Source organism: Schistocerca cancellata, chromosome 2, assembly GCF_023864275.1.
Source record: "Schistocerca cancellata isolate TAMUIC-IGC-003103 chromosome 2, iqSchCanc2.1, whole genome shotgun sequence".
NCBI classification, from domain to species: domain Eukaryota; kingdom Metazoa; phylum Arthropoda; class Insecta; order Orthoptera; family Acrididae; genus Schistocerca; species Schistocerca cancellata.
Window position 1 is genome coordinate 676,701,841 of NC_064627.1, and position 16,511 is coordinate 676,718,351.

The 16,511-nt window shown below is 42.8% G+C and overlaps 1 protein-coding gene across 1 annotated transcript in view; it reads left to right on the top strand.

Annotated features, from left to right (window-relative positions):
- The first annotated feature begins 2,476 nt into the window (after positions 1-2,476).
- LOC126157463 (retinal homeobox protein Rx) overlaps positions 2,477-16,511 on the top strand; it is a 95,823-nt gene continuing 81,788 nt past the window's right edge. The window contains exon 1 of the mRNA XM_049916376.1: positions 2,477-3,048. Coding sequence (XP_049772333.1) covers positions 2,926-3,048 — 123 coding nt within the window. The 5' untranslated portion in view covers positions 2,477-2,925. The remainder of the gene's footprint in view (positions 3,049-16,511) is intronic.

Here is a 16,511-nt window from a genome sequence, read left to right on the forward strand (position 1 = left end):
AACATATCGGATATGTTGTTGACAGCAGGTACGATCAACCTGTCTACGTGCTCTTTTCAACTGACTGGAATGTTTACTGCAATCGGTCCCGCAAACCCATCCCCGTAGGTCAGCAGCTAGAAAGTACAATTCTTTACCATTACCAAAACCCTTAGTTTTTATCCTGTGTTATTCTCCATAAGTTATCGAAAAAGTTTGAGAATCGCAACATGAATTAGTAAACCGCTCTTTGGACGGGAGTCATAATCACCATGACCGACGCATTGTAACCGTGCTGTCTGAAGGCATAAACGGCGTCTTTTCGTGCGCATTAAAACAAAATTTTCATGTAATAGCTTCAGTAGCGACAATGAACAAAATAAGTGTCTTAAAACGTTTAAGACAACTATAAAGAAGACAACACTAGAAACTGCCACAAGCTGCAAGGCAACGGCGGTTAGTGTGGGGTGTTTGGTCCACTTGCTGTTTCGCTGGTTTGCTGCAAAAAAGCGGACACACGCAGTGCTTGGAATAAAGCAGAGAAATAATTTCGTAATTCGCTAGAACCTGAGTGATGTAACTATTAAGTTTATGTTACAAGCAAATTTTACTTGTTTTTGAGGATCGGAGCTGGTGAACGGTGCAATTTTAAGTATCGATTTATACTTTTAAAGGTAAGAAGTAGTAGTATCGTACTGGTACTGATATTTACATAATCTAATGTAGATTGCATTATGACAGTGAAATTCCGATCACTCAAGCCGGTTTCTACTTCCGTCGTGTTTTAATGTGTAATACCAGTTGAGTATATGGAAGATGGTATAGACCATACAAGTATTTAGTTTCTTGTTTTTAGGACACTATGGCATGGTTGAAGAAGAAGAATGCCGGTGAGGGTCGAGGGGAGTGGTCCGAGACTCCAAGGAAGCAAGCGGTTTCAAGTGTTTTGCAAGACGAAGTGGCCGAAAGCACTGTTGCCGATCGTTTTAATGTTCCTAGAAATGCACTGCGAAGGAGATTAAAATTATCGTAGGGAATCAAGAGACATCTATGACACCTCCATGGTGTTTCAAATCAACTTTTGCAGAAAGCCGGTCGGAGTGACCGAGCGGTTCTAAGCGCTACAGTCTGGAACCGCGCGACCACTATGGTCGCAGGTTCGAATCCTGCCTCGGGCATTAATGTGTGTGATGTCCTTAGGTTAGTTATGTTTAAGTACTTCTAAATGCTAGGGGACTGATGACCTCAGAAATTAAGTCCCATAGTGCTCAGAGCCATTTGAACCATTTTTGAAGAAAATTACAAACAAATATTTGTAGCACACATCAGAGATGTAGAGTCCATGTTAATGCCGCTACGTAAGATTGAGTTTCAAAAGTTTGGCTTATGATTTGCCGAAAACAAATTTGACGGAGACAATAAATTTCTAGTTAAATATTTATACCAGAACTTTACAAAGAAGCACTAAGACCTCATCTGCACAAAACCTCAGAACAGAAGTTTAATGCGTTGTGTCAGGTTCAGTACATACAAGTTCAATCGTTTTTTAACCAACTGTTTTGTTGTTATCTTGTACTTTTGATACATAAACAGACTGATTTGTTTGTGAACTACAAATACACCTTTTTTATTTAAAAACCTATATTTTGTTGCATGGCCAATAGTAGCCAACACTTTTCTTAACATTTCGAATGCATGTCTTCGAAAATATTTTTTGTCTGCATGTCGTTTCGGTTTAAAATCTTTTTTTCCCCATTGACGCAATAACAAATGTTGAAGTAAAGTTTTATTGCAGTTACACCTTGTTTCAAAGCAACAACGAGAGTTTTATACAAATTTTGGCTAAAGTGAGGCATATTAGCCGACGTTCCCCCTATTAAATGTATTATACTCGACGCTGCCAGCAAAGACTAACCGATAGCGTTACGTGAGGCGAAATAATAAGCAAGTGCTGAAACACGTATGCATAAAAGAAAAATAAATTACTGGTATCATGCGTAGGGCGGAAATTCTCTCCAGTTTGTTCGTGATTATTCGCCAACTGGAAAGTGTAAACTGTCGCGGGTCGAGATGTCAGGAAGTTGCGCATGACACATTCTTTAGGCTGTCGCGTGTCCACGACACGGTAGTGAGCTCGTGAAATTTTGTGAGAGCGTAAAGTTGCAGGTCACAAAAAAAAAAAGAAAAGGAGGAGAGCGTCCGGTTAATTGAGTGCCCGCAGCGCGGCAGAGATGCCGGCTGTGGGGCTGGGGGTGGCTGAGTCACTGGCGGGGCCGGCGGAGCAGACACCCCACGACACACGCGCGCCGCGCATCTCGCGCGCCCTTCATTTGTTCTTTTTTTACGCCGCCCGCCGCCATTGGTCGACGCGCTCGCCTCGCCACGCCCCGCCACCCGCCTGCCATTGGCCGAGCCGGTCGCGCGGTGGGGGGAAGGCCCCGAGGCTGGGATTATTACTTAATATAAATTGAGTATGAACTTGGGAGACTAACTTCACTAGAATCACTTTATTAAGCGAGTCAACGTTATATATGTAATCTGCTTTTGTTTAAATTCTGTTAAAAACCGCGCGAAGCCGCCGCCGCCGTTTTCGTGGCCTGGCGCCGACAATTGCGTTCGGGGTTGCGGGCTGCGCGAACCGCTTCTTTAAACCGGCGCCGAGGCTGCTCGTGAAACGGAAAAAAGATTATTTGTCGGGCCGAGTACGGAATATTAGGGCTCATTGTGAACAATCGCGTTTCATCAGTAAAAATCAAGGCTTAACTGCGTCTAATAAGGATCAATTCACGAATAGTTGCCGCCGTAATAGCGGCGCGCGCTCGCCTGCCGGAACGGGCTTAAGTGGCGGGCGGAACGGAGTATTTTGGCGGTAGGCGGCGGGCAGGTAGCCAGGTAGGCAGGCAGCCAGGTAGGCGCTAATTGGACGACACCTGCGGCACCTGCGCCATGGAGGGCGGGCCCTTCGACGACAACCTCTTCTCCGACTTCGGCGGCTGCGTGTCGGGCTCCAGCACGCTGCTCAGCGCGAGGGCGCACGCCGAGTCCCGCGGCAATGTCCACTCCATACAGGTAAGTCGCACTCACTTCACTAGCGAACGGGTTAACCAATCCTGCGAGATAATACCCTGTATCTACGGTAAGTCACACCTTCTGCTGGATTGCCAGGTATCCCGACTCATGAGGGATTGTACTGAATTTATTGTTGAAACTCCTTGTCGGGAATTTAAAAAAATCCCAACTACACCAAGCCGTATAATTTTTACCTCACGTGGAGCTTTTGGCGAGCTGAGATTATCGTTTGTCAGTGGCCACGTTAGAAGCTGAATTAATGATGAAAACGAAGTGATCATTTACGTACCTAATGTTGTACTACTGTCATCAGGAAAGAAGAGAAGGGTTCTACCTATGTGTTGGAAAGCGAGTAGAAATACCAGTAAGGTAAAATACATTGCTTTGCATCAGTTCAAACACGATTATATTGTGTTATCCGTGACGCTGTAAAACTTAAAGTATTTAAAATAACAAACCACTAATTGTAGACTATGTAAGTTACATTTGAATTTTGGATGTGGATGTGTTAATCCTAGTTTCAGAGATTTAGAAAAAAAATTTAGTTTTAAAGTGCCAGATTCGTAAAAAATTCTGACATTGTTTAGAAAAAAAACTGGAAACCCTTATTTCCTGTGCGGTAAACTGAGTTTATTAGTGAATACGTATAGCGAATGATTAAAGTGTTGCTGAGAGGTAATATCTACAGTGCCATTGATGTTTGCTCATGTCTGTAAGTTCAGCCATCAGTGACACGAAACATGTTGTCAGCCACTAATAGAATACTGAGGAAAAGTTCTGTACCTGTTGATATTTCGTCACATGTATAGCAAAAACTGACATCGTCAAGTGAAGAATACACAATATTATTTATAACAAATTTTAATAATTCTGATTGCTATATAATCAAGTAGTAACTAGAGAACCAGTTTCGTTTGACAAACAATCATCTTCAGATTGTACTTTCACAATGTTAACACGCACAAAATTGTGAAAATATCCAAAGACTGACCAGTGCCTGTCTGTCGGTGTGTAGAGCCACTCAAGATCGCACATTAAGCGCTGAAATATGTGTGAAAAAAGGAAAATAAATTACGATAACTGTGTCTTGCATATGGCGGAAAATCTCTCCTTTTCGTCTATGAATATTCGCCAGCTGGGAAATGTAATCAGTGGTTGAGATGTCAGGAACCCGCGGCTGAGGTACAGGTTTCCATCTGGTTATACGTGCAGAGGACATTTTCTGGTCAGATTCTGCATATTTTAACAATTTATTCATAGAAACCACTTGAGGTATTTCATTTTGTCTCTCTCAGCTACAAATCACGATGAAAGTACAAGATGAATGGTCGACAGAAGCTGGATATCTAGTTAGTACTGGACTGTATTGCGATAAAGACTATTAAAATTTGTAATCAGTTGTATGGCCTTCATTCATCAAGAGATTCATCAGGTTGTTGGGGTGTTGTCAAGTTCTTAATCGTTAAAAACAAAACGTCAGTTTCCTTGTATGTCAGGTTCGTTTTTTCGACTTAAATATAATCTTGACCGTACGTGATTAATTTGTTCGTATAATGGTGGCTGCGTTCTTTGACTGCGAATTAAATTACTTGAAGAAGTACGGCATCCAGCCACTTTTTATAGAGCTTTATTTATGCCAAAGTGTGTTCTGGTTTTTCCACAGTCTTCAATTTGAGTTATAAATTTATCTCTTCATCAACACTGCTAGTTTGTAGAGTTTCTTTTGGACGCTGCAGGTGCTTTTGATTCTATAACTTGTGTGTTACTTCTTTTCAATTTTATATATATATATATATATATATATATATATATATATATATATATATATATATATATATAATCTACACACTTTTAGCTTCACCCATGCACTGATGTATCGTAATATTCGCCATGCGGCCGATAAATACACCAACGCGTCTACGCGCAGATACAGTTATATAAAAAATGTCATATTGCTGTATTTCTTCAAGAAATGTGTGGGTACGTGTTTCATTCCATTTATTTCCGAACCGTTCTCAGTGACGCGTAATACATAATTGAGGAGCAATATATTCATTATACAAACATGAAAACATAATTGTCTGTCTGGATTTTGACGTCAGCCCCTAATTGTGTATTAGGCGCACATAGTTCCCGGTTTTTAAATTGCTAAGTCTACTAACAAATTCCCGTGACCTTTTGTCGCATCAGTGACGTATCGTGCCTGTTCCTAACTTGTTTATTTTGTCTGTAAGGCTATTTTTGAAGCCTTTTAAGGATCACAGAACAACATTTTGAAAATAAATGAAGATAATTTCACATGCATAACGATAACAGCGTTACATGTATCTAAAAAGTCGGACCTGACACGAAAGGAAAAACACCCGAATAGAATGCTCAGAAATCATAATAACACACATTTCATGTAATATGTTGCACTTTTAATATTAGAAAGCACGGGACAGCTTCCAAGTTGTTGAAAAAACGTGAGGTTACTCTTTATTAAGAATATTTTTTGCCTTTATGATGACGAGAGAAGAAAAAGTGAAACCAGTTACGAATTCGCCGAATGAACAACTAATTTATGTTTAAGAACTTTCAGACCAGTAATTTTATCTTAAGACGGTGGATTGTAACTTACCTATCCCGGAAATTACACTTCGTTTCTCTTATACAGGCATTTTACTTGCACCCTAAAGATAAACTGCATGTTACTACTAGCGTCTTAAATATTGCTGCGCTCAGAGGGACTGGCATAATATTACGAAAATGCTTCCGCTTCTGAGTAGAAAATACTTTCCGATGCTCAGTGCATCTATCGGTACTGTCTCAAACCTTTTTACCAACAAATTTATTTGGCAAATCACTGTTATATTTCGAACGAGCCATGGTTGTACAGTATTAACCACCCTTGCAGTTTAAGAATTGGAGAAGTAGACTGACCGTAATCCTTCGCACGCGCTCTCGCTTACCTTTACTGCTTATCGTTGCGACGCTTACCGGTCAGGAAATACGCTTTGGGTGGAGAATTTCTGGACGTTGTTGAGGTGGCTATCGATACCATTTTGCCATTCTTCCTGTTACATTTATCGATGTCTGGTTGAGAATGTTACATGCATCTAGTCTTTGCAGTTACAGACGAATAGTTCCAGCCCTTAATAGTACGTGCATCACTGAAGGATACTCGCACAACTCATAGTTTGTGATGTTATGACATACTTTATTTTTTAAATCATTTTTGTAATAGTTTCCATCCTTCTGGCCATGACAAGAGTGAAACTCAACTGTAACGTATCATACGCACAATCATTAAGACTCCGCATGCAAATTAGTGTCTTTAGGACACATTTTTTTGCAAGTGGGCTGTCACTACAAGAAAAACGATATCTAATTTGTTGGGCAGAAAACTGATATTTGCTTGTGTGAAGAAATAGCAACACTACAAACTATAAAAGCACCTCAAAGCTGTAAAGACAACCTAAGCGAAATTAGTAAAGACGGTACATAAAAATGTAGAAGCTTGTTTGCACATTAATGACGCGAAACTGAGACCCATGAGGCTGGATGTTCCCGTTGTACGTGGAATCGTTGTTTCAATCGTCTGTAATGCCACGAACCATCCCTAAAGTACCAACAAAAAGCAGTAGTGACCGACCGGTGTCGACTGGGTGACTAAGCCACACTTTCTGTCCACACTAGGCAGGACGGTTGAGTGCTTCATTTCAACATAGTTCTCTACTCTCTTTGCATCAAGAAAGCTACAGCGAACTGAGGGGCTCTTCCCTTTGGGTGCTGCAAGGACTGGGCTATAAAGCCAGATGATTGGTTGGTGGTTGGTTTAGGTGAGGGGACCAAACATCGAGGTCATCGGTCCCATTGGATAAGGGAAGGATGGGGAAGGAAGTCGGTCGTGCCCTTTCAAAGGAACCATCCCAGCATTTGCCTGAAGGGATTTAGGAAAATCACGGAACACCTAAATCAGGATGGCCGGACCGCGGGTTTGAACCGTCGTCCTCCCGAATGCGAGTCCAGTGTGCTAGCCACTGCGCCACTTCTCTCGGTGTAAAACCAGATATATGCATATTATTCATCTATGTATACTAAAATTTAACGGGAAGTTAGAAATTATTAAAACCTGATGTCGGTAACTACGAGTTTTGTCAGACCCTACTTTACATCCTGAGTATACCGACTTTGAATGCGATGGAGACATTACAGAACAGTGCATATTTCACTCAGGTAAATATTATTCATCATTATACCCTAGCGTTTAGGGAAACTGCCGTCTCGGATGCTCAACACGGCATCGACTGCAGTATGGAAATAATGTTCACACAGAAAGGGACTGCATAGCTTCTCCAGTTTAAAAATGAGGTGTGTTGCGGCGACAGAAAAGACGTCCAGCCACATAGGGGATAACTGCAAAATTGTTATACAGCGTTATTACAAATGATTGAAGCGATTTCACAGCTCTACAATAACTTTATTATTTGAGATATTTTCAAAATGCTTTGCACACACATACAAAAACTCAAAAAGTTTTTTTAGGCATTCACAAATGTTCGATATGTGCCCCTTTAGTGATTCGGCAGACATCAAGCCGATAATCAAGTTCCTCCCACACTCGGCGCAGCATGTCCCCATCAATGAGTTCGAAAGCTCGCAGTTCTGGCACGTTTCTTGGTAGAGGAGGTTTAAACACTGAATCTTTCACATAACCCCACAGAAAGAAATCGCATGGGGATAAGTCGGGAGAGCGTGGAGGCCACGACATGAATTGCTGATCATTATCTCCACCACGACCGATCCATCGGTTTTCCAATCTCCTGTTTAAGAAATGCCGAACATCATGATGGAAGTGCGGTGGAGCACCATCCTGTTGAAAGATGAAGTCGGCGCTGTCGGTCTCCAGTTGTGGCATGAGCTAATTTTCCGCGGGCTACGCGTGAAACTTGCCCGCACGCGCTCAACCGTTTCTTCGCTCACTGCAGGCCGACCCGTTGATTTCCCCTTACAGAGGCATCCAGAAGCTTTAAACTGCGCATACCATCGCCGAATGGAGTTAGCAGTTGGTGGATCTTTGTTGAACTTCGTCCTGAAGTGTCGTTGCACTGTTATGACTGACTGATGTGAGTGCATTTCAAGCACGACATACGCTTTCTCGGCTCCTGTCGCCATTTTGTCTCACTGCGCTCTCGAGCGCTCTGACGGCAGAAACCTGAAGTGCGGCTTCAGCCGAACAAAACTTTATGAGTTTTTCTACGTATCTGTAGTGTGTCGTGACCATATGTCAATGAATGGAGCTACGGTGAATTTATGAAATCGCTTCAATCATTTGTAATAGCCCTATATAGCCCAGATCTAATCAGGTGTGACGCTTCGGAGAATTTTCGGGTAACAGAAGAAAGAGGAAGACGCCACCACCCAGTAGAGATACTATTATGAAAGTAACAGTACAACTCAATTCGCTGGAGAAGAACAGGAAAACTGTAGCATATTTTTAAATATCCTGTTCTCGACAGTTTTTCTATGGTTCAGCTTAGAGAGATGGTGGTCCGTGAATGTAGGTCTGTACAAAATATTACCCGCCTTTAACTAGCTCGTAATCACGAGGGAGAATCAACAAATAGTTCGCAAACTTGGATAGAGATATCAGAGACGCGTGGACAAGCCTGAAATTTATTTTTCTTCTCAAAATAGTCCCCCTGAGAAACTTAAACAATTTTCCCGTCGTTCGACAAGACGTTAAAAGTTGCAGCATAATATTCTTGTGGCAGAGTACGCATCTAACAAGTGAACTCACGGGAGATAGTAAATTTACTTGGTTCCTTAAATTGCTGCAATCCACAAGATCGATGTGTCCTAGAGGCATATAAATACCCGTAGACGGGGAAGCAATGTGCCATGACAGGATAACCAGGGCGGCTAGGACGCTCCTTGTTTGCGACCTTTTCTTGTCACTTGAAGAATTACCGTATCCAATTGAACACAAATTTTCATTAAATTTGATTCTAAGTATATAGAAGACAAATTTCGCTTGTGGACAGTCCCCTGGCTCACAAAAATCGCATTGACCTAGTCGGTATACACTTATACATTGATGCGCCAAAGAAACTGGTATAGGCATGCGTATTCAAATCAGAGATATGTAAACAGGCACAATACGGCGCCGCGGTTGGCAGCGCCTATAAAAGACTAAAAGTGCCTGTCGCAGTTGTTAAATAGGTTACTTACTGCTGATGCAATGGCAGGTTACCAAGATGATTTTCAACGTGGTGTTATAGTCGAAGCACAAGCGATGGGACACAGCATGCCCGGAGTAGCGATGAAGTGAGGATTTTCCAGTACGACCATTTCACAAGTGTACCGTAAATATCAGGAATCTGGTAAATCATCAAATCTCCGACATCGCTGTGGCCGGAAAGAGATCTTGCAAGAACGGGACCAACGACGACTGAAGAGAATCGTTTAACGAGACAGAAGTGCAACTCTTCGGCAAATTGCTGCAGATTTCAATGCTGGTCCATCAACAAGTGTCAGTGTGCGAACCATTCAACGAAACATCACCGAATGGGTTTTCGGAGCCGAAATCCCACTCGTGTACCCTTGATGACTGCACAACACGACGCTTTAGGCCTCGCCTGGGCCCGTCAACACCGACATTGGACTGTTGATGGCTGGAAACATGTTGCCTGGTCGGACGAGTCTCGTTTCAAATTGTATCGAGCAGATGGACGTGTACTGGTATGGAGACAACCTCATGAATCCATGGACCCCGCATGTTAGCAGGGGACTGTTCCAGCTGGTGGACGCTCTGTAATCGTGTGGGGCGTTTGCAGTTGGAGTGATATGGGACCCCTCATACGTCTAGACACAACTCTGACACGTGACACGTAAGTAAGCATCCTGGCTGACCACTTGCATCCATTCATGTCCATTGTGCATTCCGACGGACGTGGGCAATTCCAGCAGGACAATGCGACATTCCACACGTCCAGAATTGCTACAGAGTTGCTCCAGGAACACTCTTCTGAGTTTAAACACTTCCGCTGGCCACCAAACTCCCCAGACATGAACGTTCTTGAGCATATTTGGGATGCCTTGCAACATGCTGTTCAGAAGAGATCTCCACCCCCTCGTACTCTCGTGCCTTTATGGACAGCCCTGCAGGATACACGGCGTCAATTCCCTCCAGACATTAATTCCCTTCAGACATTAATCGTGTCCATGCCGCGACGTGTTGCTGCACTTCTGCGTGCTCGCGTGGGCCCTACACGATATTAGGCAGGTGTACCAGTTTCTTTGGCTCTTCAGTGTAGCACACCTGTCATCTCGGTCTGACTGTATGACATTCAGCATTGGCCGCGGAATACTGTGTATCAGCTACCTTCGAAGATATATATGCGGCCACCTTCTGGATACGTACTGGTGCGAAACTTAAAACGATATCCGGTATTCTGGCGTTTGGAACTTACTTATTGACCACTCTCGTACGTAATAAATCTTCAACGAGAGGAGATTTATCGCAGGACATGCGACGTAGCTCTTTTTAGGGTACGCCAAGGAATAACAGGCAGGTTTGAATGCCTTAAAGTAGTAGAGAGAAGGAAAGTTAGAAAATACTTTATTGATTAGCATCGTCACTTACGAGCGTGCAATAAAACAGTAATTTTAGATATGGGTTTCAGATACACCAAGAAACTATAAGAAATTCCAGGAAGATTGATAGACTTCGGAAATACCTAATGATTGCTCACATTTTACTGAACTGCCGTCAGTAAGCGCTATTAGATTCTAGAGCTCTCCATGCGGCGCCAAAGGAGTGTCCAATCCTGTCCCAGACTATTTACACATCAGTATTCCACGGAGAGCAACAAAACATGAGTATTGTGCCTCCCACCAGTCCTGGTCACAAGTTGGTCCCTGAGCTGGATGAAATGCACATCTCAAGTTCGGAAACCTTATAACGCAGCTTTCCAACGAAAGATGTTTTTAGCATTGGTTACGTACGTTGTGAAACATCGTTCACTGTTGGATGATGAAATAGCACGTTCCACTTTCATATGATGACTGAGACATAGGCGGTTGCAAATTATGTTGTTGATCAGTAGCCAGAGCGCAACACACATGTTGTCCCATCACGAGTGACCAAAAAAGGTATGTTTTCGGGTGGTTTACAAAGATGACGTCCTTATGATACGAATGGTCTTCATATACCCTATATTTTCATCATTTCTGAATCACTGTAACAAATAAATAATTTAAAAAATAAAAATCTGCCTTGCTACGTAATATCTACTGGTCCTGTGAGACGCGAATGTAATTTTTTATTCTCCAAGAATAGAAATTTATTTCACGATTTGCATATGCAGCTTTCGGTCATTTTTTTCTCCATTTGATTCCGTATCTTGAGGTTAGAGTTATGGTATAGGAGGGGAATCAATTTCAATTGTAGACCGTGCAGTTCTGCCACCGCAGTAGTCGAGGTGTCGGCAGCTGCACTGCTCTGCGGCAAGCGCACCTCCTTTGTGTTATAACAGTCGTGTTCGAAAGATGCTGTCACAGCAAATAAACCTTCAGCTCACATTTAAAGGAACACAAAGCCATCTTCAGAAACGAAAGCTGAATTAAATGAAAATGAGCGTAGGGAGAGCAATTCGAGAAGCATTCAGTGAGATCGAAAGTAAAATTTTACCGTCAGATATGACGAAAAATCCTAAGAGGCTTAGGTCTAACATAAAATCAGTAAACGGCTCATAATCATGTATACAGTCGCTCGGTGATCATAGTGGCGTGGAGAATGTCACTGTGGTGCCTAGTATACTGAAATAGGTCTCCTGAAATTGTTTCCTGCTGTCAAGCATCGAATGAATGCCGAAACGGTAGATATTGAGATAAGAGACCATGGAATAGATAACCTATTGGAACAGCTCCAACAAAGGTGAGGGTCTTGTGGGACACCTGTAAAAATCTGTTAAAGATGTTTAAAAAAAGTGTCACATACGCCCTTAGGAGATCGTATTGATCAAAAACTGGAAGAAAAGTTGCTACAATTTTATGTCCGCAAACCAGCATCTTTTGAGATATGGGCCAGCCTGTCAGCCCATTCCCAACTTCCTGTGACGCAGAAGTAGAAACTGTAGGCAGTGCTGCACGTGATTACCACGCGTGCTGACACACTTTCAGCCCTTCTTCGCAGTGAATTACGCTCTCTTGGAAAACGCCCGGTTCCATTACGATTGAAACCATGCATTAGTCATATGTTCATGTAACGTCTCCACATCGTCGATAGATTGGGCTTACAGCAATTCCAGGCCCGGAAATATGTCCTCCCCGTTCATCGGATGTGAGTCGGTAAAATTTCTGACCACTGGGACATTTAAAGGCATCAGTGTATACCCAAACCATCGACAATGTGCAGACGTTACAGGAGCGTGTGACCATTGTATGTGACGCAGTCCGAAAGGAGCCAGGTGTGTTTGAAAGCATGCATCATTCACTGCAAAGAAGGGCTGAAGGAAGTGTCAGGAGGCGTAGTAATCACACGCAGCACTGCCTATAGTGTCTGCTTCTGCGTCACAGACGGATGTAAATGAGAGGACAGGTTGGCTCACACCGTAACAGGTACTGGTTTTCGGTCATATCATTAGGGGAGCTTTCCTTCTAGTTCTGACCAATACTTCTTCCTTCAGGAATATGTGACATATATTTTTAAAAACACCGTATATTTAACGTGAAAGAATTTGCTCTCTTCCCAGCAGCTGTTTAAAGTAAATCATTGGAGAACTGAAAGGAACCAAGCAAATGGAAAAAAGGCGAAAATTGCACCAGATTTCCAGTTTTCAACGAAGGTCGTTGAACAGATTGTCATTACAACACATCTACACCGCTTGTCAATCTGTTGTAAGATTATGGAACAAGTTTTATGCTTGTGGGCCATAACGCTTTTTTTAATAAATCTCCTCTATATGAATCAACATGGATTCAGCAAACAGAGATCTCGTGAAATTCAGCCCAGTCTGCTAATCCATGATATCCAGAGGACATTAGATAACGACATCCATACTGTTGCTGCATTCCTTGATCGCTATCGCCTAGTGGACTTAGCCGGAGCAAATTTGTAAGTGGATTCAAGGCTTCCCTTCAGATAAAATTCAACGTGATGTCCATAATTCAGACGCAAAGTAGCTTCCAGAGTATTCCAAGAATGTGTCACGGAGCCGTCATTATTCCTCGTCTTCCAAGAAGAATCAGGCATCTCACTTCCTCACACACATATACACTACTGTCCATTAAAATTGTACGCCAAGAAGAAATGCAGATGATAAATTTGTATTCATTGGATAAATATATTATTCTAGAACTGATATGTGATTACATTTTCAAACAATTTGGGTGCATAGATCCTGAGAAATCAGTACCCAGAACAACCACCTCTGGCCGTAATAACGGCCTTGATACACCTGGGCATTGAGTCTAACAGATCTTGGATGGCGTGTACAGGTACAGCTGCCCATGCAGCTTCAACACAATCAAAAGTAGTGGCTGGCGTATTGTGACGAGCCAGTTGCTCGCCCATCACTGACCATGCGTTTTCAGTTGGTGAGAGATCTGGAGAATCTGCTGGCCAGGGCAGCAGAAGAAAATTTTCTGTATCCAGAAAGGCCCGTACACGACCTGCAACATGCGGTCGTGCATTATCCTGCTGAAATGTAGGGTTTCGCAGGGATCGAATGAAGGGTCGAGCCACGGGTCGTAACACATCTGAAATGTTACGTCCACTGTTCAAAGTGCCTTCAATGCGAACAAGAGGTGACCGAGACGTGTAATCAATGGCACCCCATACCATCACGCCGGGTGATACGCCAGTATGGCGATGGCGAATACACGCTTCCAACGTGCGTTCACCGCGATGTCACCAAACACGGATGCGACCATCATGATGCTGTAAACAAAACCTGGATTCATCCGAAAAAATGACGTTTTGCCATCCGTGCACCCAGGTTCGTCGTTGAGCACACCATCGCAGGCGCTCCTGTCTGTGATGCAGCGTCAAGGGTAACCGCAGCCATGGTCTCCTAGCTGATAGTCCATGCTGCCGCAAACGTCGTCGAACTGTTCGTGCAGATGGTTGTTGTCTTGCAAATGTCCCCATCTGTTGACTCAGGGATCGAGACGTGGCTGCACAATCCGTTACAGCCATGCGGATAAGATGCCTGTCACCTCGACTGCTAGTGATACGAGGCCGTTGGGATCCAGCACGGCGTTCCGTATTACCCTCCTGAACCCACCGATTCCATATTTTGCTAACATTCATTGGATCTCGACCAACGCGAGCAGCAATGTCGCGATACGATAAACCGCAATCGCGATAGGTACAATCCGACCTTTACCAAAGTCGGAAACGTGATGGTATGCATTTCTCCTCCTTACATGAGGCATCACAACAACGTTTCACCAGGCAACGCCGGTCAACTGCTGTTTGTGTATGAGAAATCGGTTGGAAACTTTCCTCATGTCAGCACGTTGTAGGTGTCGCCACCGGCGCCAAACTTGTGTGAATGCTCTCAAAACCTAATCATTTGCATATCACAGCATCTTCTTCCTGTCGGTTAAGTTTCGCGTCTGTAGCACTTCATGTTCGTGGTGTAGCAATTTTAATGGCCTGTAGTGTATAATGAATAATGAGCATGGCGAAAAAATCAGACAAATCCGGGCTCACACGAGGGCTTATCGACAGCCGTTATTTCCTTGCTCAGTACGCAAAAGAAACAAGCAAGAGGGAAACGACAGTGGTACCTGAAGTATACTCCACTATTCTATAATGTGGCTCGTGGAATTCGTGTGTAGATGCTGTTGTGGTCTTCACTCCGAGGATTGCTTAGATGCAGCGCTCCACGCTATTCTGTCCTGTGCAAGTCTCTTCACCTCTGGGTAACTAAAGCGACCTATATCCATATGAACCTGCTTACTGTATTCAAGCATCGGTCTAATTCTGCAATTTTCCTCCCACACTACCTTTCATGTCTCAGGATCTGTCCTACCAAACGATCCCTTCTTTTGCTGAAGTTATACAATAAATTTATTTATCCCCATTTCTGTTCAGTACCTCATCATTAATTATTCGATATACTCGTCTATTACTCAGCATTCTCTTGTAGTTTCATATCTCAGAAGCTTCTGTTCTTTTCATCTCTGAACTCTTTACCCTCTACGTTTCACTTCCGTGCACTTCTCTTGCTCAGATATCTTTTCTTTCTATTTTCAATTGTCGGTCTGCATTTTGTACACTCTCTGCTTCGACTGCCTCCATTTATTTTGCTGCCGCAATAACATAATTTATCTACTACTTTATGTTTTCATTTCCTAATCTAATTTCCTTAAAGTCATCCGATTTAATTCGACTACATTCCATTTGTTGGTATTTATCTTTCAACCATTTTCAAAACCCTGTTTATTTTATTCAACTGCTCTTCCGAGTCCATTGCCGTCTCTGACAGAATTACAGTATCATCGGCAAGCTTCGAAGTTTTTATTTGTTCTCATTGAACTTTTATTCCTTTTTCAAATTTCTGCTTCTTTTTCTTCACAGATTCATTAATGTACACAATGTATAACATCAGAGATAGGCTATAATCCTGCATCACCCCCTTTTCAACTACTGCTTTATTTCCATGTCCTTCGACTCCTATAACTGCACTCTGGTTTCGGTACAAGGTGTAGAAAACCTCTCGCTCCCTATGTGTTGTCCCTGCTACATTTAGAATTCCAAAGAGTTTATTCCTGTTTAAACTCCCAATTTTTTTTCTGAGTCTACAAATGTTACAAATGTACGTTTGCCTTTATACAACCTATCTTCCATGACAGGTCGCAGGATCAGTATTGCCTCGCGTGTTCCTGTATTTCTGCAGAATCTAAACTGCATTTGCCCAAGAGCGGCTTCTACTACTTTTTCCCGTTCTTCTGTAAATAATTCTTAACAAATAAAGCCTACTGTGAATAAATAGACAAAAACAAGAGTTATTACTCGATTTAATGACTGGCTTTCAATCAGTGGAAACAAGTCACAACCGTAAAATATCGAGGAAAATGCGTCCGGAGCGATGGTAGTCCGAGATTCATTAGAAAAATCCCCTGGAAACGCGATTCACCAACGAAAGAGGTAGGTTACAACAATCGCGCTCGACTGATTTCTTTGGGTATTGCGTGTCAGTATGGGCCACTTAACAGTTGGATTTGACAGAGGAGATAGAGAATATCCAAAGAAAAGGGACTCATTTCGTAACGAGATCGTTTAGTAAGCGCGAGAGTGTCAGGGAGATTTTTTTTTTTTTTCAACTCCAGTGGGAGACACTACGAGAGATGCGTCGTGAATTACAAAGAGGTTTGCTATTGAAATTCCGAGAGCAGAAATGTCAACCATCCTTAATACTTTTTCTCATTACCATCTCGCGAAATGGCCATGGGGAAAACAGAAACTCGAC